The sequence below is a fragment of the Sinocyclocheilus rhinocerous genome, unplaced genomic scaffold (genome assembly GCF_001515625.1).
Source record: "Sinocyclocheilus rhinocerous isolate Xijiao unplaced genomic scaffold, SAMN03320098_v1.1 scaffold401, whole genome shotgun sequence".
NCBI classification, from domain to species: domain Eukaryota; kingdom Metazoa; phylum Chordata; class Actinopteri; order Cypriniformes; family Cyprinidae; genus Sinocyclocheilus; species Sinocyclocheilus rhinocerous.
In genome coordinates, this window is record NW_015624202.1 from 208,421 (window position 1) to 232,690 (window position 24,270).

At 36.3% G+C, this 24,270-nt stretch overlaps 1 protein-coding gene across 1 annotated transcript in view; it reads left to right on the top strand.

Annotated features, from left to right (window-relative positions):
* Positions 1-3,704: 3,704 nt before the first annotated feature.
* The window catches only part of LOC107738627 (integrin alpha-11-like), a 50,918-nt gene continuing 30,352 nt past the window's right edge, over positions 3,705-24,270 (top strand). Inside the window, exons 1-9 of the mRNA XM_016550409.1 lie at positions 3,705-3,809; positions 9,928-10,039; positions 17,551-17,660; positions 20,241-20,332; positions 20,417-20,531; positions 20,618-20,745; positions 21,114-21,262; positions 23,091-23,235; positions 23,391-23,553. Coding sequence (XP_016405895.1) covers positions 3,749-3,809; positions 9,928-10,039; positions 17,551-17,660; positions 20,241-20,332; positions 20,417-20,531; positions 20,618-20,745; positions 21,114-21,262; positions 23,091-23,235; positions 23,391-23,553 — 1,075 coding nt within the window. The 5' untranslated portion in view covers positions 3,705-3,748. The remainder of the gene's footprint in view (positions 3,810-9,927; positions 10,040-17,550; positions 17,661-20,240; positions 20,333-20,416; positions 20,532-20,617; positions 20,746-21,113; positions 21,263-23,090; positions 23,236-23,390; positions 23,554-24,270) is intronic.

Here is a 24,270-nt window from a genome sequence, read left to right on the forward strand (position 1 = left end):
CTTTGGATTTGAGACTTTAGTCTTTGCAACTTTACAGATCTTCTTTATGCACCAAGAGCTTGTAACACTTCAAAGAGAAAGGAAAAATTGAAATAGCATCATATGACCCCTTTAAGCACACTGCACATATTTGTTTAAATAATACTGTGCATTTTTACAATTTTAAATTGAATTATATTGTTTTGCACTTACTTAGCATAGTTGTATGACAATAGTAAACAGTCAATTTTCCAGTTTAAGTCAGTTCATTGTTGATTTAGTACATTACATTTCTAAGAGATGTAATGTTTTAAGAGTATTGTAATTAGATAATGCGCCCATCTGTTTGTCTGTGTCCCCTCACAGAACTTCAAATATACTGATCTGGTTCAATTATTAGGCAAGGAAGATGATCAGATCTTGGTCTTTCTGTGATTATCTGAAACCAGACCAAGATTTTTATTTTATTTGAACATTACAAGACTGGGGTGAAGGTCTGCAGTCACCTTGCTGCTCTTGTTTGTAATTGAATTTACATGGATGCATTATTGACAATGAGTTACGGGGGGAAAAGAGAGTTTTATTGAGACTGATCATCCTATCCTGGTCATTAACAACAACAGTAATAGTAACAATACCAATAACACTAACTAAAATGTAACTCATGCTCATATGCCACTGAATGATATAGGCATTAGCTCAAAATTACTCCCAGGGTAACCTTTAAACATGATTGCATTTCACACAAACAATCATTAAATACAGGGTGACACCTAAATAATGTCATCCCTGTTACCCACCTGTCAAAACCTGTTACCCTGAAAAGTAACAGGGTTGACAATTTCAAACTAATTTCCTAATTTCTAGCTAATAGTTCACAAAAGCACATGTTGTACACTTTGAAAAGATTTTACTTGTAGATATTGATTATATTAAATGTGATAAATAATTGTTTAAATTTACATTTTAAAAATGGTAACAGTATTGACACTGCATGATGGCCCCCCTGAGACAAGCCTCCTAAATCATCAAAAATAGAACATTATAGAAGTGAGAGAGAAACATGCTTGTGTTTTAAGTGTAGGAATCCTGGTTGAGAGATGATGAAGCCTCCTACGTTATTTCACAAGGGTTTTTTGATGAGGGTAACAGGGCTGACACCAATAAAAAGATTTAAATTTTATAGAAATAAATGCATACTTGTGCCAAAAACATTGCTTAACAATGAGACTATATGTGACCCTGGACCACAAACCAGTCATAAGGGTCCATTTTTTAAAATTGAGATTTATACATCATCTGAAAACTGAATAAATAAGCTTTCCATTTGTGTATGGTTTGTTATATTATTGTTACAATATTTGGACGAGATACAACTATTTGAAAATCTGGAATCTGAGGTTGCAAAAAAATCAAAATATTGAGAAAATCATCTTTAAAGTTGTCCAAATGAAGTTCTTAGCCATGCATATTACTAATCAAAAATTAAGTTTTGATATATTTACAGTAGGAAATTTACAAAATATCTTCATGGAACATGATCTTTACTTAATATCCTAATGATTTTTGGCATAAAAGAAAAATCGATAATTTTGACCCATAAAATGTTTTTTTTTTTTGGCTATTTCTAAAAATATACCCAAGCGACTTAAGACTGGTTTTGTGGTCCAGGGTCACATATTTAAAACAATATGCAAATGTGATGTTTATATAATTTTGCCTTCATTTTGCAAATTAAAAGTCCTCTTGAAAAAGAAAAATCATAGTGAGAGACAGGCCAAAAACCTTACATTTACCAGCATAAATGCTATTTAAATTATTTAAAATAATATTTAATTGACTTTTTTGATTAAATATTGATGAAAGAATACATAGTATTGTTATGTTTTTAAATTGCAAATGTATTCGTTGTTATATTAAATCTATGTCTGATTATTTCTTAGGGACGCAAAAGGCACCGATTTTGTGGAATGACCCAAAAACAAAAATAAAAGAACAAAAAAACACAATAAAAACCTTGAATTCGGATATAAATTTGTGTCTGTTCTTCCAATTAAACTATCAGATGACTTCAGGACTTCCTGAATACTTTCATGGTGCCTTTATGTCCTTTCAGGACCTTGACACATACATCTTTTGTATTCCACAGAAGAAACTCATGCAGCTTTGAAATGGCACAAGGGTGAGTAAATGATGATTGAACTTCAGTTTTCCTGTGAACTGGAAGTTAATTTCTCTGAGACTTACGGCAAAGACCTTGCCTGCTGTTAATCAGTTCCTGCTTTGTTATTCTAGCGTATCAAACATCTCGTCTCGTCTGGAGTCTCTTAAGCGCACTGAGTCACCGCATGAAGGTAACGGCTAATCAGCAGCATCTTTGGTGCGGTCGGTGTTTTATATCCCCCTCACCAGCTTCCAGGATATTCATCTGTTTACTTTGCTTTCCCACATTTGACAAACAAAACCACAAACTAATCATTGCATTGTTTTGGTTCAAAGGTTTTAGCTTGAAGCAAGACACTTTTAGGAAAAAAAAACATTACTTTTGCATGCACCGCTCACTTTTAAAGTGTATTTTTGCACTTTAATCTACTTGTGTCTGTAGATTTCAATCACAATACATATTTTTAAAAGTTGTTTTCTCAAAAAATCAACAGCACTTACATACATCAACATTCACAGTTTTTATAGAGTTTTTTTTTTCTCATATATAATTTGCTTGATTTTATTATCGCAATTTATCTATTTGCACCTGCAAATTTCAAATACAATACATATTTTTAAAGGCAATTGTCTCAAAATCAGTTTGTTTCTGCACTTTAGCAGCACTTGCAAATACCAAACTTAGCAGTTTTATTCCTAACTATATTCTGAAGGTTTTTATAGAGGGGTTTGTTCATATATTATTCTTATGTCTTTAAAATTGTATTACTAAAACATGGTGAAAATGTTTTTTTTTTTCTGGCTGATGACAGTATTTTCTGATTTACTAAGTGATAAAAATAGATATCCAAAATCCTCTCAGTAAAAACTTTTAACTCGTATATGTTAACAAAATCGATCAAGAATTTTAAACCTGGCTTCATACAGTGTTCAGATTCATATTCTGGAAATGTAAGCAAATGAGTGCATATTTAATTATGCATCACTAGCATATTTAAACTTAACATCTCAGAAAAATTGTAAAAACTCTTTTTTTATTACAAGTATTATAAGTTTGCTTAATTTTTTTTTTTTAACCCTATTCACCTGTGGTGTCTTGCCTTTATGCATGAAGTGTAATTAAGTGTATAGATTCAAAACTCCCCAAAATATGTGTTTTAAAGCTTGACGCCACAAGAGCGTCAATAACCCTACAGACACAATTTTGATTTCTTGGGGTTTTTAAAGAGTGCATGGAGTGGAAATCACCATGTTATTGAAGTCCGTTAAGCTCTGGCAGCAACGTGTGTACAACGTGTGCGTACCGACAGATGTGAAGTCCAGAGAACTGCAGAACTTCATTTTCCACAGCTACACATCTGGAGAGAGAGATACAGCAGCTTTAAGAGCACTAAAGTATGTGGGAAACTACAAGAGAAGCCAGTCAGGTACCTGCTCCAAACTCTCTCTCTGTGTTTGAGGACGCTCGCCCCGTTTTCCTCCTCCTCGAGGCAGCTGTCAGCTCCTCCTTCTCAGATGTAGTTCTGCTGCGGTTCAGGACTCGATCAGACCCGACTGTCTGCTCGTGCTGTGAGGGCCTGATACACACAAACACACTGACCGATTCATGTATGAACGTATGGAGTACACTTGCATCTTTCTGCTGTGCGTCGCCGCTCTGATGCCAGGTGAGTGTGTGTGAGTGTAAAGTGGGTGTGTGAGCTAACGCAAGCATGCTTATCAGCGTGATAGACTTTGAGGACAAAACAGTCTCCACAAGTGAGATAAATCTGATTAAACCTTAATATAAGTTTTTGATTCTAGGTTTTCTTTTAGGGTTCCTCTTGAGAAACAGTTCCAAACGAGTCACTAGTTGTCATCCAGTAAGAACAGAGAGCTGTAAAATGAATGTGAACGTGCTCAGATTATTTCATGAGAAATATATGAGCTTATATTGACATTTTGGTGCAGTTTGAGATATTCTTGAGATCTGAAACTCTAGAGGAGACAGATGTGAGATCACGATTTTTTTCTCAGGAGAAACCTGTGGATTTTTAGGCAAAAGTCTTGATTTGCTCTTTATTTTAATCTTACTGCTGTGTAGAATACTATTTTGAGATATTCAGTGGGTTATTTTTATTTAACAAGCATGATGAAACTCAAAAATTCTATGTTTTATAAGTTCTGAAATATGCTGTGTTGTATTCACATTTATACTTTAGGTATTTCTGCAAAAGTTGCTTGTGGTTTGGGGCTTATCATATGAGTTGATATCAAGTTCAATAAAGTGAATCCCAAATAACAGGGAACGTTCTGGCAAGGTCCTCCCAAAGTTATGAACAAACTTTTCTTCCATAAACAGAATGTTCGTTCAAAGTTAATTGGTCTTTAATAATGTTTTCAAAAATTTAGCACAGAAACATTATTTATACATTGTTCATTGAACGTTTTTTTTTTTTTGTAGGATGTTCGTCTAATTTTTTTTTAAATGCTACTTTTTGTTTCAGAACGTTCAAAAGTAACAACAAATTGTTGTAACATGATAAAATGGAACGTTCCCTTAATGCTTGCATAATCAAGCAAAAACGTTCCAAAACAATGATAAAAACAATTAAATGGAACGTTAACAAAACGTTCTTAGAACACATTTTTGTTAGCGGCTCTCTTACCGTTCTGGGAACGTCAGGTTGATAATGGAGGAGCTCTAGAGGAACTGTGTGACCTTCATCCAGATGGACTTTTATGAGCAGGATCTAGTTCCTGGATCAAACACACAATCTGGATCCACTTACACACTTGCTCATCTAATGGACCTACACAGGAGGGCACATGTCATACATGGGTTCGATTACAATAAATGTATGCAGAGAAGATAAATTCTGGCGAACTGAATCCCCAGAGATATTTATATGCCGTAAGGGATTTTTAATGAGCTGAGAAGTGGTTACCTCAAGTCTTAGCTCATAAATACAGATCGATCCGATCTAGACCTGCCAGAACTTCAGCTAGATGGGTTTCCAAGAGCAGTGGCTCCCAAAAGGGTTCCAAGACAATATTCATAATCTTTAAAAATAAGTGTAACATATTAAATATTTGCAATTGGTAACAATAAAATCAAACCTTTTGTAGCTACATGCCTTAATTTGCTTAGAAAGAATAAAACGGTCATTGTGTCCTGAAAAAGGAGCCATTGAGTAATGCATGATTTGGATTTGCAGTAACATTACAGCAACATGCATCTTTCTTTTAGCGATGTGTTTGCGTGTGGCGTCCAACAGAGGGCACAGAGTTATTACATTGTTTACGTGCGTCTCTGAGTAGCATGAACTCTTAAAATACTGTCATTTAAAAACAATAGACGACTCAATGTGGAAAAAGTACGTCTGAGGCTAGATATTTTTAAGGAATGCTTTGGAAAAAGGACCCAACTCCTGCTCTCCACCCATTAATGACAAGTGGCATAATCCTTAGTTCAAAACACATGTGAAAGAAGGAGCATATTTATTAATGTCACTGTGATGCATTAAATTTAAATGCGTACAGAGATGTTTCTCTTAGTTTTCGTCGCCACGGTGATCAGCGATCTGATTGGCTGATGACACCGGAAGTGTCTGGGCCTGTTTACATCATGATATCATGAGTAATGAGGAGAAGATAACATCCATCTGACAGATTTGATCCTACTTTCAGCTTAATCAAAACCACAGTTTGTCCCCCTTTTTCCAATATTTACTTTTGTCCTAATTATGCCCTCTCATGTGCTTGGATGTCACAGTCATGAGTTTTATTTTTGTGTGCTGTTACTTTATTAAGTGATTAGACTTGCGATTTTCACCTGCTGGATCATAAAACAGGTGAAAAAAACACTAAAGAGGGACCTGGGCCATATCTAGAGACTCGGATGAGTCAGAAGAGCCACCTGTTCAATAAGTCAAATTTAAGAGCACTTTCCCAGAAACCTTCGGTGACGACTTTACCATGCTGGAATCTTACGCAGTCACTTGCCATGTGAGTGTAATGTCTGGTTCATTTCTGGCCCGAAGTGTTGGTCGTGGATTCATTTCTCATCCAAGCCAGAGCTGGTCTGAAAGAGCCGAGATAAATCCAAAAAAAACCTCTAACTAAACTGGTTCTAGCAGGTCTGCCAGTCTAGTCATGCTGGTTTGCTAAAACTCTAAGTCGGTTCAAAATTAAGTTTGGTTTTCAGTAGCCCTTTTTTCCAAAGCTGCAGCATTTTAAAGCTTCATAAGTGCAGTCCTGATGCAAAGGAATCTCATTTTTGTCCATTTTTAAGGCAACATTGCAGGTATCCTTCATGGAAAGACAATCCCATAATGCAGTGCAACAATCTGGTAGATGAAGCTGGAGAAAACAGGTTATACTTTCAGTATATTTTATTAACTAGTTAAACGTATTGAGAAAATTAATCAATTATTTTAAACTGGAATATTATTTTTTTTTTGTGACTTTTTTTAACATAGAAAAAGCATTGATAAAAATGGTTCAATGCAATTAAAAAGCATGTATTTTACCCAATATACAGTATATGTGTATTTTAATACAGTAAGGTTGCTCAACCAACCGGCTTTATCCAGACAGAATAATGAATGATCTGAGAACTACTGGGGCTTCTGTTTGAATTAAAACACATGTGAATCGTTTATGTGAATCACACATGAAAAATGACTCTAATGTCACCAGATCTTCTCAAGAATCAAGAGCATCTGAGCACATAACATTCACTATAGTCATTACTATTGTAAACTGGCTGTAATTTAGCCGCAGATCTTGGCTGACTTCACAACCGCTTCACCTCATATTCCCCAAGATAGGAGTCTGGTTTCAATTCAACCAGTGTTGTTACTGTTTACTAAAAAAAATAAAATTATATATATATATAGTTAACTGAAATAAAGCTGAAATAAAATAAAATATAAATATTAGATGAAAAACTTAAAAAAAGATAAAAAGAAAAAAGATAAAAATGAGAAATGTTGCCTTAACTAACTGAAAAAAATTGAAGGTGAAGTAGTAAAACTGAAATAAAAATAATTCTAAATATTAAAACAAATAATGTGCATTAAAAATCACTAAAACTTGAAAATTTAAAAGGAAATTTGCATTTAAAAATAAAAGCTCATTCAAATTAGTAATAAACACTATTAATTATAGCATGTAAATACTACTGAAATAACCCTGAATACGATTTAAAGGTATAGTTCACACAAAAATCATTTACTCACCCCACATCTGCTGTCTTTGACGTCACAGAATAGTCGCTAGTTTGCGATTACGATTACGTGTGTTCACATGGCGCCAATGTCATTTTCCTGTGGCTGTAGAATTATTAGGTCACATGACATATACGACTCAGGTGATTGGCTCAAAAACATCAGTCTAGAACTGAGTGCTCACCAACAAAAATGTTCAGCATGTTCTTGGCACTTCCATGCTGAAATGAGCGGAAATGTTAACGGATAGCCAATGGACCAACAAGAACCACAAATAGCAAAAATTTTATTGGCCTAGATACAGTTGTCTAAAATTATGCTTTAGAGTTCAAATACCATTTTTGTCTGGAAGAATTCATTCAAGCATTAAAAAAAAGAGCTTCACGTCAAAACCTTCAAAGTGCATGACCCCATAGTCGTGATTTTACTTTTTTTAAGCAAATCTGATGGATAAGCGAATATTATTTTCTGTGGTAACACATTACGCCACAAAAACTACCGTTATATCTTGTATTGAGGCCAGAACATTCCTGTCTATAAGACAAAACGACGCTCTCCAAAACGCATTCCACAATCAATGAGACTGTGAATGTGAGAAACATATTTTCATTTTTTGTTGGCTTCACAACAGGCCACTGCGTCTTTTTAAGTGTGATGACTTTTCATCCTGGGCTTCTTTCTTTTTGGGACTTTTCATCCTGCTGAGAAAAAGAGAAGAATATGGAGAAAATATGACTGACCCTCTTTCCTTTTTTTTTTTTCCCTGTCAAGGGAAACGTTTCCCCAGGAAATTAAACTCGAAAGGCGATGTGACATCACTTCTATGATACCATATTCTTGCTTCCCATCCAAGTGACCTTTCCTAAAAAACATTTAAATGAAATCCAGAGGCTGGGAATGCTAGAAGCCGAGGGATGTGAATAGACCATCACAGGACGCAGAATTCCCTTTGATATGTGCTGCCGATGGCATTTAGCTTCAATTTTTCCCTCCTGCTCTTTCATGTGGTCTCATTGACGGTTTATCATCTTTGTGCACTATGTGAGATAAATTGTGCCTCCTTTAAAACAGCACAAGAATAGAATAAGCGTTCCTTAGACGTATTGTAACATTTAGACCTTTTATCAGTGGCTCTTAATGTGAGTGCTGCAGTTTCACAGTATTTATACCAAAAATCATTTGCTAAGACAAGCATCACTATTCCTAGTGCTCACATTAGAAGGCAAGATCAATTTTCTTTCATTTTGTTGAACTTTAACAGTTAAAGGTTATGGGGATTTTGGATCTCTTTTTTTATCACTCCATATATCAGAAAATACTGTCGACAGACAGAAAGCAAACATGTTTACCATGTTTTTAGAAGTAAAATGTTAAATATATACCATAAGAAATCAGTAAAAACCTACAGAATATAGGTTTCTAATCATTTTGGCCAGCACTGTAGATAGGAGAAAAAAAAAAACAGTTAAGTTTGGTGTATGTAAGTACTGCTGAAGCGAAAAGTCTGATTTGTAATCGACACAAGTAAATAACATACATACACAAGTAAATAAAGTCCAATAAAATAAACACTTAAATGTGTATTTTGAATGTTTTCTTTCCACTAGCCTAAAAGAAGTCAATTTACGTGAAAAAAAATAAAATAACCCAAAACCTCAAAGCAGATGCATGAAAAAACAATGGGCCCTATCATACAGTACACCTGGCGCAATGCGGCGCCAGGCGCGACGCAAGTGTTTTTTGCTAGTTTCAGCCCGACGCAGATATCATTTTCATGCATTTGCGCCCATTTGTGCGCCCATGGGCGTGCTGGCCTGAAAACGAGGTGTGTTCAGGCGCATTGCTGGTGTGTTGCTATTTTGTGTGGCCTAAAGTTAATGGCGCAGTATGTTTTTGTTATTTAAAGAGCACGTTAGTAATATGCGCCTATAGGCAGGTTCACAACGTGCGTACACTCTGCTTATTACACACACAGAGACGCGCAGCAGCATGCAAACATGCCACATATTAAAAATTAAAGGATTACAATGTAAAAGATTATTATTGTGTAGGCTACATAAATATAAAAATGCCTACATGTCATAATGGATAGTCACTGCATGTATCAGAATTAGGCTACCTATTTGCTCGCGCATGAGCAGATCCATTTCCTCTCTGGAGACGCGTTGTGTCTTTGCACTTGCAAATTCTGCCGTGTAAATAGCAAATCCGCCATGGCGCGAGCGCAACTGGCTCTTAAAGGGAATGGGAGATGAGACTCTGATTGGTTTATTGCACATTATGCCCAAAACACGGCCATTACTCATTAAGAGAATAGGGACAACCCTTTTAGACCATGCGCGGGGCGCGCCGACCGTATTTTTTCCCGTCGTTAAACTAGCAAAAGTGGATTCGGACACGCCCTAAGTGCACCTGCGCCTTGCGCCTTAGACCATGCGCTTAGATCGTTAAAATAGGGCCCAATAGTTTTGCATATAAGCATGTAACAGTCTACAAATGGTAAAGTATTTACCATGACTTTAATCCATTTACTGCCTACTGAATTAAATTGAAAAGCTGTTTGGTTTTATTTCAGGGCGGTGGACCTGCTTTAATATTGACACCAGACATGCAAAAATCATCAAGGGTTCGAAGGAGGCTCAGTTTGGATATACGGTTCAACAACACGAGGCAGACGGGCAGAAATGGTAAGACTGCATCTTCAGAAACTGATCTGTAAAGATCATCAAAACCAGCTCTGTATGAAAACCTGATGGCAACCTTGATTTTATATTCCCAGTTTGAGTTTCATAGGCCTGAGAAAACATTCCCAAATGAACATTTTACAGCTCTGATGTTGCTCTTTCATACCTCATGAGATGGAGTTCGCAGCCATGCTTCTCTGAAGAATCAACATCGTCACAGATGTTTCTTCTAAAATGTGTGAAGAATTTAAAAAAAAGACACAAATGAGTCATTCGTTGTCACACAGTATGAGTACAGAACTATAAAATGAATGTAGAGCAGCTCAGACCATTTGATGAGAAATCTTTGAGTTCATATTGAGATCTCTGACTTTCATATCTTGGCACATCTAAGCACAGTTTGACTTTTTCCTTAAGGAGAAACTTCTTGATTTGCTCTCTCTCATGGCTGCCTAGAAGAAACAATCGAGACATCATAGAGAAAGGCAGAAGTTCAGCAATAATTTTCTCCTTGCATAGTTTCATCCATAATTTTTTTCGGATGAAATACTGTTGTGAAATGCGATTGTGCTCATGGTTCTGCTGTCTGCTGGCAAACACACAGTCTCAGAATCGACCTTGAAACTCTCCCAGCAGGAAGACGAATCGCTCTCACTGAAGTAAATCAAACTGCGGTCCTCCCGACGCAACGTACTTCAGTTGCATCTGCGCAAATTCATGGGAAATTAAATAAGCAATAAGCAAAACCATTCACAACCAATAACATATGTTCATAGTAGCAAGTGAGTCATAACTGTGGACATTTAGTCTTACAATTTCAGGGTTATGGATTATAATTCATAGAAAGTCAAGAATGTTTATAGATGCGTTAGTGGTGGTGCTGCTCAGCGCTATTTTTGCAAACAAAGTGAGGTTAGTCAATAACAAACCATATTTTCCAACATTAAAAATATGATCTGCTGCAAAACAGGAAACCAGTAGGAAACACTATGCTAATATTGACTTTTTTTCAGTCTATATGTCAATAGAATTTCTTAATCATTTTTCATTTAAAATGTTTATTCTACACCACAAAAGTGTGTAATTTAAAATTGTATTGCATTAATTCTCCAGTATTTCCAACCCTTTTATTATTGGTCAGGCAAACAGACAAGTCCCGCCCCAAAATCACATGATTGGTTGATTACGAAGTTGACGGATCAATGTTTTGAAAACAACGCAATGTTTCAGTTTTTCACTCTTTATGTAGCCTGACTGATTATGTGACTCTATGAAAAATTGCATATACTAATATGCATAAAATTAAATCCGATTTAGACCACAATGTTAAACATAAATTTTAGGACCAGGTGCATGTATAATTGCTGCTATGCAGAATGTGACGTCATAAGCAAGTAATGGCATTACTGTAACCCAGCCAGTCTTTACCGGAACGTATGTTAAAGCTAATCAATTAGTCCTAAACATTACATGCTCACAGTTTACAGCCTTTAAAACACAGGGTATTGTTTTTGGCTCATAAAAGCCCAGGTACACAAAAGAATACACATCGTTAACCAAACTCCCACGGCACCAAAACCACCGAATCCAGACGTCAGCTTCCTGTTGTTTAATCCTGAGGTTTGTCATCACTGATGGAGAACTCGTGGTCCCCCAGCATTGAGAAACCTGGGGGCCTTTGATGTGCACAGGTAAATAAGTGGAAAGTATTTGCACTTGTCTCGACCCGTCTGCGAGCGCGAGCTCTGGAAAGTATGAGTTTTGTGGCTTGTAATTCCCAAACCCCCTCCTGTGCATCCCATCGCAAGACAAACAGTGTGGCGTGCACTTCCCTCTGGAATGCGATTTACTGCGCAGAGCCGAGAGGAATGCTGTTTTTCCATTTCTGTAGAATGTCACTTAAAAAATTAAAGGACACTTTTGCTTCATGCACTAATGCATAAAATATTTTAGCTCTTAAAAACACATGCATCTAAAATTATTATGTTAAGTTTTGCACACTATTCAAAAAATGGCCCCCTGTTGTTTTAGTCAAGGCCTAGTTTACATGCAAGAGTGACTGGATGTTTTGTTAAATTCCACCAAATAAAAAGCGCCTCTTTTACATAAATGAATAGTTCACCCAAAAATGTACATTTGCTGAAAATGTACTCACCCTCAGTTCAGCCAAGATGTAGATGAGTTTGTTTCTTCATCAGATTTGGAGAAATGTAGCATTACATCACTTGCTCACCAATGGATGTGAATGGGTGCCGTCAGAATGAGAGTCCAAACAGCTGATAAAAACATCACAATAATCCACAAGTAATCCACACCAATCCAGTCCATCAGTTAACATCTGGAGAAGCGAAAAGCTGTGTGTTTGTAACAAACAAAAAAATGGGGTCAGAGAAATAAACTTGAATTAAGTTTATTTTTCTGACCCCATTGGCAGAGTCTCCTGTTTCATATAAAAATACATCACATTACGGTCATAAAATGGGTTGACATTAATGGTAAACACTAAAAAGTACTAGTTGCTGATCTTGTTTCAGTGATACATTTCCTCAGCATAACTCATGAGCTTAAATGAAGAATTTGTAGTATACTTTAGGGATATTGGTATCCACATGTCAACATGTTCCGATATGCACGATTAAGAACAACATCAGTCTATATTTCAGCTGGGTTTCTAGCTAATGTCATCAGCAGATGCTTTTATCAGAAGTGACACACAGAAGTACATTATTTCAGCTCCTGAAAGAACGCGAGGTGGCTTTGCACCCAATTCCGATTAGTTTTTCAAATCCAATATTTAGGGCTGACCGTCTGCACCGTCACTGTGCAAGTGCTGAAATCGGATCTGTTTGTTCAGACAGCGAAGTCAATATCCAGGATATTACAACTAATACTAATCTGATCGTACTGTTTAGACGGAAATGCATTTCTAAAATTCAAATTTTAATCAGATTTCAGACCACATACAAATACGGTTTGGATTGGGTTTGTAGGAACTATGGATTTCGCACAGTTTTTGCGGTTCAGACAACATAGAACTAAACGGATTAGAGTCGGACACGGGAAAATTCACTTAAAATGAATTGAACGTGCTGTTAGCCTTCATTTGCATATACTGTCTGCATTGTTTTAGCACACAAAATTACGCAGATCAGGCAGTGTTGCAAAACACAGCCAAATGCAACTGGCTGTTTTAACAGAAAAATATATATAAACAACTCATTTAAACAAAAAAAACTGTCTGATTCCCAGTAAATGCAATGTAATTTGCTTTGGATAAAATGCATACATCTAAATGCAAACAGTGCAAACTTTTGTGAACAAGGTGCATACTATAATGAGCCTCATTTGCATTGCAAGTTCATTTGTTTGTGCTAGAAAAAAGAGAATGTTTAAGTGTGTTATGCTTTAAGTGCATATGCCGCAATGTACAGTAGATACCAGTATAGCATACCCTTACCAAAAAGTAGTATACTTCAAGTTTATTTTATTAAGTATACTTAAGTAAAGTTCAAGTATATTTTTAAGTATACTTTATGTAGTAAGTATACAAATATCAGTGTACTAGTAGTATACTTGTAAGTGTACTATTTCAATACTCCTTGGGACTAAATTGGCCCACTTTCTAGTATATAAAAGTATACTTTTAGTATAACAGTAGTAAACTTTAGTTACACAACTAGTTTACATCTATGTTTTTAGTTTGTACAGCAACTATACTAAAAGTGAACTTATAGGTATACTGATAGTTTACTAATTAAATACTTGTAGTAGCATTTTTAGTACGCTTTGAAGTATAGTCTCAGTAAACTACTAGTTTAGTAGTTTTATACTGCAAGTATACTCGTAAGTTTTCTTTAAGTGAACTTTACATCATACTTTAAGTATACTACTATGTCCCTATTTAGGTATTAATTTGTATATATTTTGTTATGAATATCTGAACATACAAAACATCAAAAGAACAGGGTATCTGCTTGTAAACAAAAACATTTTATTCTAGCTTCATGCATTCTTTTTTAAACACTTGAATGTGGGTAAGTTTTATAAATAAAAAATTTAAAAAATAAAGAAATTAACAAGGTTTTGAACAAAAAGCTGAAAAATGATTATTAATTGGATTTAGAATGATAATCAAAACGTAGATAGAGTCGATCAACACCCAAAGCTTGACAGTTATTATTACCTCTTCATTGGTCGACATTTTATTCCATAATGTTACACAGTTTTAATGCTGTTTCATGTCTGATGATCGTGTTAGAATACATGTGGAAGCATCTGTTGTTTCGGTTTCTTCTTCACTTGTGTTTTTTGGAAATTCTGTACAGAAGATGTGTACTAGCGCCCCCTACAGTATAACAATGAAAACACGGATTCTAGGAGCACAAATATAGCTAAAATATATTTAGTATAAGTATAAATTCTGTACAGAAGATGTGTACTAGCGCCCCCTACAGTATAACAATGAAAACACGGATTCTAGGAGCACAATTATAGCTAAAATATATTTAGACTTCTAAGTATAAGTCAAGTATACTTAAATGTCATTTTAAGTATATTTCTGAGAAGTACATAAAGCCCGTGTCTGAGAAGTACATAAAATTAGACTGAAAGTATACTTTCCTATTTTTTAGTTTAAAAGAAGTATACTAATAGCACACTTGAATAAACTTCTTTTTCGTAAGGGTACCTGGAAAAGTTGAACTAGAAGTGATTACTGAAATACTGTCCTCAAATCTGGTGCAACTGTTCAGTGAGTTTATCAGTCAACTCTTGATTGTGTTTGAACCTATGGCTTTCAGTAATCAGTCCTAATGTTTACTCATACCATTGAAGTGAATGTTCAATTTATCAGTATATATTGTAAAAAAATATTTGAAAAATGATTGTTGTATCTGATTGTATTAGTCTATATAGAGTGATAGTCAATGTAAAAAGGAACAAATGGGAGAAGCAGATGAACACAAAATTCAGTGCTTTGAAAGTGAATCTGTCAGAGTGAATACAAGCCTTTGCACTGTTTCTCCACCATTTTGCAACCATATAGTTTGCTGCTAACCCAAAATATCATTATAGGATAAAATGTACTCTTTCATTGCAGTGTGGAAAACCCAACCTAATAAAATACACGGAGCAATTAGTGTGCTAGCTTCTATTACAATGTAAATGGAAGGCAGCATACAGGTTTGGATCGACATGAAAATTAGTAAACAAATTCTAAACTATTCATTTAGGAGTATGCTGGGATACTTTAGGTTGTTTAGGACTGTTCAAATGGTCTGTCATCCTTTAAGATGTTGAGCTCCAATTTATTCTGAAAGCCCTGGCATGTTGTATTAGCATCAGGTGGCTTGGAAAAACGACTGGGTTATGACTGGATGGATTCACAGAGCAATTAGTGTGCTAGCTTCTATTACAATGTAAATGGAAGGCAGCATACAGGTTTGGATCGACATGAAAATTAGTAAACAAATTCTAAACTATTCATTTAGGAGTATGCTGGGATACTTTAGGTTGTTTAGGACTGTTCAAATGGTCTGTCATCCTTTAAGATGTTGAGCTCCAATTTATTCTGAAAGCCCTGGCATGTTGTATTAGCATCAGGTGGCTTGGAAAAACGACTGGGTTTAACTTGACGTTCCTCAAATAACTTTGCCTTAGGATAGACTAAACCTTCACTACGGGTGCCAAAGTGTAACGGTACATTCCAATAATGACTGACGTTCAGAAAGTGGTGCATTGTGGGAACTAAGAGTGCTGCACATCCCGAAAACAAATGCAATCCGTCATGTGACTTAAAGCAAAAACAAATCCTACTATGGTACGCAAAAAAAAACTAAAAAAACGGGTAATTTTCACTCAGAATTTGCTAGTAAATTTCACAAACAATTACAAAGAAATGGCAAGAAACACACTACATTCATTTTTAACGGTGAAATTTTAAAGTAGAAAAACTGAAATAGTATTTTCTTGTAAAACGTAATCCAATAATCTGTTTTATTTTGAAAACTCATCTTTACAGTGTACTTTATACAGCATTGTACTGAAAAATTGCCATATTAATTCATTTACCAAGGGATACAGCAAATTTATCAGCCTGCTTAAGCGACTAGTTTTAACCAGCATAAGATGGTTTGCTGGACTTAGTAGAGTTAGTTGGTTTCTCAGCCTGCTGGTTTTCAGCTGGTTTAGTGTCCAAAACTTATCTAAAATGTGATCCTGGACCACAAAACCAGTCTTAAGTGTCAATCTTTCAAAACTGAGTTTTATACATCATCTGAAAGCTGAATAAAGCTTTTCATTGATGTATGGTTTGTTATGATAGGACAATATCAAACTAGAGTATATTGACTAGCTGAAACCACTCTGGTGGTGAATTAAAACCAGCAAACCACCTTAGACTGATTTATGCTGTTTTATGAACAATATGACAAGTTTGCAAATTGACTGACGGTAACGTTTCTGTCATACAAAACACATGGTTGCAAATAAAACCATCAAACTAGACCTACTGACTAATGAAAAACACACTGCTGGCCAGATAAAACCAACAAGCCACCTTTACACCAGAATAAGGTAGTTTGCTGGTTTTTTGCTGGTAGGTTTAGTTGTTTTTAAGCTCGCTTAGCTGGTTTAAGTGCCCAAAACCTCTATAAAACCATCAAACTAGACCATCCTGACTAGTGAAAACCACCCTGGTGTCCAGTTAAAACCACCAAACCACTTTAGACTGGTTTATGCAGGGGTTTTTTTTCGTACTGACAATATGACAAGAGCACAAATTGACTGACAGCAATGTTTCTAATTCAAGATTGTAGGTAAAACTATCAAACTACACCATCCTGACTACTGAAAACCACTTTGTTGGCCAGTTAAGACCAACAAACCCCCTTAGACTAGTTTATGCTGTTTTTTTCCCATACTGACAATATGACAGGAGCACAAATTGACATTTCTGTGATTCAAAACACACGGCTGTAGGTCGCAGTGGCAGTGGAGGAATGTAAACATTGCCATGGATGGATTTCACAGGCCAAACTCTGGGATGCGGTTTGTTGTCGCAGTTCTAAACGTCTTGATCTCAATGCGAACAGGATTACCGAGTTTGCTGTTGGTTTCTGGTATTGGCTCCGTCTCAGAGGTACCTCAGAAGCTGGAAAAATCTGCATAGCAGTTCCCTGCTGCTGGGCTCGTGTGGCGTTGACTCCTATCAGGGAGTGAATGACTTCGACTGGAGCTCTGGAACGCAGCTGGAATGCTGAACTTGTGATCCCGTTTGTGTTTCTCATAAAATGGCTGTTTGCAGTCAGCTGCTACTGTTCACCAATTTATTCCCAATGTTTTTCTTAAATAAAAAACAACAATTAAAGCTGTAATAGTGCATTAGAAAAACCAAATATGCCAAACTAGATTTTAATAAAGCATGATGCATAATTGAAGAATACATCAAACGATTAAACCTGATCAAATAATGCATGTTGTATAAGTATTTGAGGATGAATATTCTTGTATTTCAGGCTCCTGGTTGGAGCTCCCTTTGAGAGCAGCGGTGAACACCAGACAGGTGACGTCTACAGATGTCCACTAGACGGCAAACCCGCCACAAACTGCACGCGACTGCATTTAGGTATCATATCACCCGTCTGACGCCTCAATATTAACTCTTTCCTTGCCAGCATTAAAAAAAAAAAAAAACAAGTTGGCAGCCACTGACAGCATTTTTAATCATTTTCACAAACATTTCATGGCCCCCAGAATATTTTTTTATGAATATCTGAACATGCAATACCATATGTCAAAAGACAGAACAGAGCTTCTGCTTTCAAACAATTTTATTCTAGCTTCATGCATTCTTTTTTTATAAATACTTGAATGTAGGTAAGTTTCATTAAAAAAGCAAACATTTTAGAACAAAAAGCTAAGAAAATCCCGTTTTGTCAAAAAGTATTGTGCATCTGGATCTGATTCAGAACGATGATCAAAAAACAGATGGAGTAGATAATTATCTACTCCATCAACACCCCAAAATCTTCACAGTCCTAAAACACTTCCTGCATCGACATTTCATTCGGTAACTTTAGTCAGTTTTAATTTATATGCTATTTAAAGGGCACCTATTATGCTCCTTTTTACAAGATGTAATATTGGTCTTGGGTGTCCCCAGAATGTGTCTGTGAAGTTTCAGCTCAAAATACCCCACAGATCATTTATTATAACAGCTGGAAAAAACATTTTGGGGTGGGTCTATAAAAAAAGAGCTGTTTTAGTGTGTATCACTTTAAATGCAAATGAGCTGCATATTCCCGCCCCGTCTCCAGAAGGGGGCGTCGCGTATACGTCTCTCTGCTTTGCATACCTACTGCAATAAACAGCAGGTAGAAGCAACATAACTGAAAGCGAGAGAACCGGTGTTCAGCCGTACATATGGGAAGCCAAATGCACTAAAAGTGAGACGAAACAGTGCGATGTTACAGAGCTTGCGCCGCGCCGACCTGTCAATTTCAATTGACCGAGCCACACGACCACGAACTAATCTCACAAGCGTGCCGCTGATCAATTAAAATACTTTGATAATGTATGCACACAAAAACGCTAAGCAGTTAAAACACTAAGCACTATAACAACATGACATTCACAAAGGAGTCTGGAGTAAAATGATCTGCGCAGACATAAACGTATTTAGGTAGATTTTGAGGCGTATTACCTTGAAAAATAGAAGTAATCCACTGCGTCCTCAGTGGCGCATGTTCAGCCATGTTATGTTCAGTCTTACATCCAAACACAGAGCATCAGGATTGCTTACGAGACATTGTTGACATTATAGCTGCTCAAGAGCGGAGAAAATGGAGAACAGCATACAACCTCTGAGGGCGGAAACTATAGTAATGCAGGGCTGACAATCAGCCGCCGTGGCCCGGCCCTATGCAATGTGATGTCATATTACTTATAGCACCAAAACGGCAGGCCTAGTGAGATGGATTTGGTTTAATGGGGATTCAAAAATAAGGAATGGGTGGATTTTTATCATTATAGGGTGGTTGTGTACACACACTGCCAACACACATTTATGTCCAAACCATCTAAAAGTGGATTTTGTATAATAGGTGCCCTTTAATGTTTGATGATCACAATTTTTTTTACATATGCATCTACATACGCATTTACTTGTTTCTGCTTCTTCCCTGTGTTTTGATCCAGAGATTCCGTACTCTTTCAGAAGATGTGTAATAGCGCCTCCTATCAGTGAAAACACTGAAAGCTGAAAAATTCTGTCAATGGCAGGGAAAGACTTAAAGGGGTCATCGGATGCCCATTTTCCACAAGTTGATGTGATTCTTTAGGGTCTTATTGAAAAGTCTATAACATACTTTGGTTAAAATGTCTCAATGGTAGTATAAAACAACCCCCTTTTTACCCTGTCAAAAACAGCTCTGCACACAGCAACCCGTTTTAGTGCATGTTCCTTTAAATGCTAATGAGCTCTGCTGGCCCCGCCCCCTCTTCCATGGGGTGACGAGACGTTCTCATGAGACTGTACACTTTTAGCCGCATTTAGCCGCAGAACTTGTTAACTAGCACATTATTAGGAAAGGCGATTTGCAAAGACTCATAAAAGAACCTTATACTCACTTCTTCTGTAGGTGAAGCTGGATCACGAATGATTCGCGTGAACATAAACACATTTAGGTAGATCGGGGGCGCATTCCCTTCAGAAACAAAAGTAATCCTCTGCATCTTCAGCGGCTCAGATATTGGGAGTAAATGACGACTGCTATGTTCATTATTACATCCAACAACAAAACACCTCAATCGCTTAGGAGCCATTCTTGTCTACATCTGCTCCGGCGGGGAAACAATGGTGGACTGATGACAGCTCACTGAGGGCGGGTCTAAGGTAAAACACTAGTGTCAATCAACGATTGTGGGAGGGGCCAGGGTCTGTGTGACATCACACAGCCAAGAATCTGAGAACGGCTTGATTTGAGAAAGGGGATATTATTTATAGGGATTAAATAAAAACCACTGAGTGGATTTTTATCATTATAGGGTGGTTGTTTACACACACTGCCAACACATTTCAGTTCAAACAACATGTAAAAGTGAATTTTGCATCCAATGACCCCTTTAAGATTAAAAAAGGTGTAATGTAACAAAACATTTTGTAATTTTTCTCTCAATTTTCTCTTGCCGTTCGGCTGTTTTTAAGAAAAGGTATCCCTGAACAACGTGTTTGAACGCAAAGAGAAAATGAGGTTGGGAATGACTCTCACCTCCAACCCAAAAGACAACAGCTTTGTGGTAATATGCTTAATGCAAAAAAAACTAAAAATCATAATTTTTCATCAAAGTGCGGAAGTAAAATGGCTCATGAATGTGTTTTAGGCATGTGGGCCGCTGTGGTCGTACGAGTGTGGAAGTTCCTACTACAGCACAGGCATCTGTTCAAGAGTCAACAGCAGCTTCGACTTCACACACAGCATCGCTCCAGCCTTTCAAAGTAAAGCCAAACTCTTCACTGATGAACATTCTTCTCATTAAGGACTACAGATCACATGCATATTGACAGCAGCAGTTTCTCCACAGGATGCGAGACCTACATGGACATAGTGATTGTGTTAGATGGATCCAACTCCATCTACCCCTGGTATGAGGTTCAAGATTTCCTGATTAATGTGCTACAGAAGTTTTACGTCGGTCCAGGACAGATCCAGGTGCGTCTGAATTACGACCTGGAAAATCAGTTTTGGACTGTTCTGACTTTGATTTATGCACCGTTTGGATTGTACAATAACAGCACTTACCACTGTACTCCTGAGGCTCAGGAACTCGTCAAACAGTGCAAACTAATCTGATCATTCATACAGAATTATTAACAGAATATTAATTAAAACCACTCAGAACACCCTGCTTACCATGTTGCATTGCAGAAATACCTAGATATATTTGAAATGTTTTCAAGCTATTTTATTTTTTGGTTTGATGCATTACAGTTATTAAGTTGCTAACAGAATTTGACAAGAATATGACATGTAAAAGCATATAGAAGTTATCTCACCAGGTGTTGTGTCCTGTTGTCCAGGTTGGGGTGGTCCAGTACGGTGAGAGAGTGGTGAACGAGTTTCGGCTGGATGATTTCCGTACAGTTGAGGAGGTTGTAGCGGCAGCTAAGAATATCGACCAGCGAGGCGGCGAGGAAACACGCACGGCTCTCGCGATCAGTGAGGCTCGGTACAGTGGCGTGTTTGTGATTGTCTGCTATTCACTAACTTTCACTAAATGTGCATCATTATTTACAATGGAATATATGGAAGCTTATTTACGCCAAGAAATAAAAATGTATATATTTAAAAAATAGTGGTCAAACAATTAATCGCGATTAATCGCATCCAAAATAAAAGTTTTTGTTTGCATAATATATATGTGTGTGTGTTCTGTGTATATTTATTATGTATATATAAATACACATACATACAGTATATATTTTGAAAATATTTACATGTATTTACATGACTATATTTATATTCATATAATTTATATTATAAATAAATATATTTAATATATAAACATAACATATTTTTCTGAAATATATACATGCATGTGTGTGTATTTATATACACATAATAGATATACACAGTACACACACATATTATGCAAACAAAAACTTTTATTTTGGTTTCGATTAATCGCGATTAATCGTTTGACAGCACTCATAAAAAAAAGATAATTGCGACTTTATCTCATAATTGTTTTTCCCAGAATTGCAAGTTCATATCCCACAATTGCAGGATATAAACTCTCAACTGCGAATTTACATCTAGACTAAACCTCAGTTTACATTTCACAATTCTGACTTTTTCTAGCTACAGAATGAAAAAATGAAAAAGAAATGGTACTTGTGACTTTTAATCTAATTTTTTTTAGAATTCTGACTTTACAACTCGCAATTCTGTTTTCCCCCCCAAAATGTTTAGACACCTGACCTGAGCACATTCTGATAACTTCTTTCTGAGAAAAAAAAGTCCAAATTGCGAGATGTAAACTCTTAGTTCTGAGAATTGTGAGACAAACTCACAATTGTAAGAAGAAAGTAATAATTGTGAGATTAGACGTCACAATTGCCTTTTTTATATGTTTGTAATCTGGCGGAAATAAGCTTTCATTCAACTCAAATTGGAATTGGAGTCAAGATGTTTTGCAATTGCATAAATCACACTAAAATGTAGAGTAATTTTGGATAAACTCATAAGATACACAAATAATGTTAAACAGACAAATTCATTTAAAAATTGAATCTCTTTGTATGCATGAATTTAATTATCAAAACTCAACTGGAGTAAAAACAGAGCTGAAACAATGTGTGATTCACGCGTTTTCACTTTTTCACTTTCAACAAAATGTACATGTGCACAGTGCTGGGTAGTAACTGATTACATGTAATCTGGATTACATAATAAGATTCCAAAAATTAAGTACCGTACTTGTAATTAAATTATATTACATTTTAAAACACTCTTGAAAGGCTTCTCTTTCATACACATTGCACATTCATGTTATTTCTTATTGCCAACCTTTTTTTTTTTTTTGTCAGCCGAACCTCTTTCACCTAATATATTTACTTGATGTCCCCCTGAGATTTTAAATAATAAGTTCATAATTAAGTAAAACATTTTTATGTTCAAGGTTCTCTGATGTTGGTTAATCGTCACATGACACTCAGGTTAACAAATAAAATATTTTATCTTTTTTAGTAAGAGTTTTATTCTAACTGTTGTCATTTACAATTATTTATTTTAATTTGACATTAATTATGATTTAATTATTTATTAGCTTTTCGTGAAACTCACAAACCCCAGTTTTGGAAATCAATGTGAAAAATGAGATAGGTCAAAAGTAATCTAAAAGTAGTTTGATTATATTACCTAAAATACGTAATGTAATGGATTATGTTACTAACTTCAATTTTTGTCATGTGATTTGGAATCAGTAACAGATTACAATTTGTAAGTAATCTACCCAGCACTGTGTTTACATGTCTTTGTCTATGCATTTATAACAGAACACAAGCATTCAAACACGGAGGTCGCCCAGACGCCAAGAAAGTCATGATTGTCATCACTGATGGAGAATCACACGACAGCCCAAACCTACGGAAAGTCGTGGAGGAAAGTGAGAAGGATAATATCACCTTGTATGGTATTGCGGTGAGTTAATGCCTCTTTCCAGTAGAATCCTCCAGATGTGTTCTTCAGGTTTACTCTTCTCCGTCGGTCATGTGTCTCAGATACTTGAGTTGTGTTCAAACAGGTGCACAGGTTGAACAGGTGAGCATAGTTCAGATATTCCAATTCCGTTCCAGGTTCTTGGCTACTATAATCGGCGAGGGATCAATCCTGAAGCTTTTCTGAGGGAAATCAAGTTCATCGCCACTGATCCTGAGGAGCATTTCTTCAGCGTCACTGATGAGTCTGCACTCAAGGATATCGTCGATGCTCTGGGAGAGAAGATCTTCAGCTTGGAGGGTAGAACTCAATGAATACATGTTAAACAGTCATAATCTCATATTTAAACCATATCCTACACAGCAATATGCTAAAAAACATTCAGAACACCCTAGCAACCACATAGCAACATAAGAACCACTCAGAACACCATAGCAACCACATAGCAACATAAAAATACTCAGAACACCCTAGCAACCACATAGCAACATAAAAATACTCAGAACACCATAGCAACTACGTAGCAACATAAGAACCACTCAAAACACCCTAGCAACCACATAGCAACATAAGAACCACTCAGAACACCCTAGCAACCACATAGTAACATAAGAACAACTCAGAACACCCTAGCAACCACATAGCAACATAAGAACCACTCAGAACACCCTAGCAACCACATAGCAACATAAAAATACTCAGAACACCCTAGCAACTACATAGCAACATAAGAACCACTCAAAACACCCTAGCAACTACATAGCAACATAAGAACCACTCAGAACACCCAAGCAACCACTTAGTAACATAAGAACCACTCAGAACACCCTAGCAACCACATAGCAACATAAGAACCACTCAGAACACCCAAGCAACCACATAGTAACATAAGAACCACTCAGAACACCCTAGTAACATAAGAACCACTCAGAACACCCTAGCAACCACATAGCAACATAAGAACCACTCAGAACACCCTAGCAACCACATAGCAACATAAGAACCACTCAGAACACC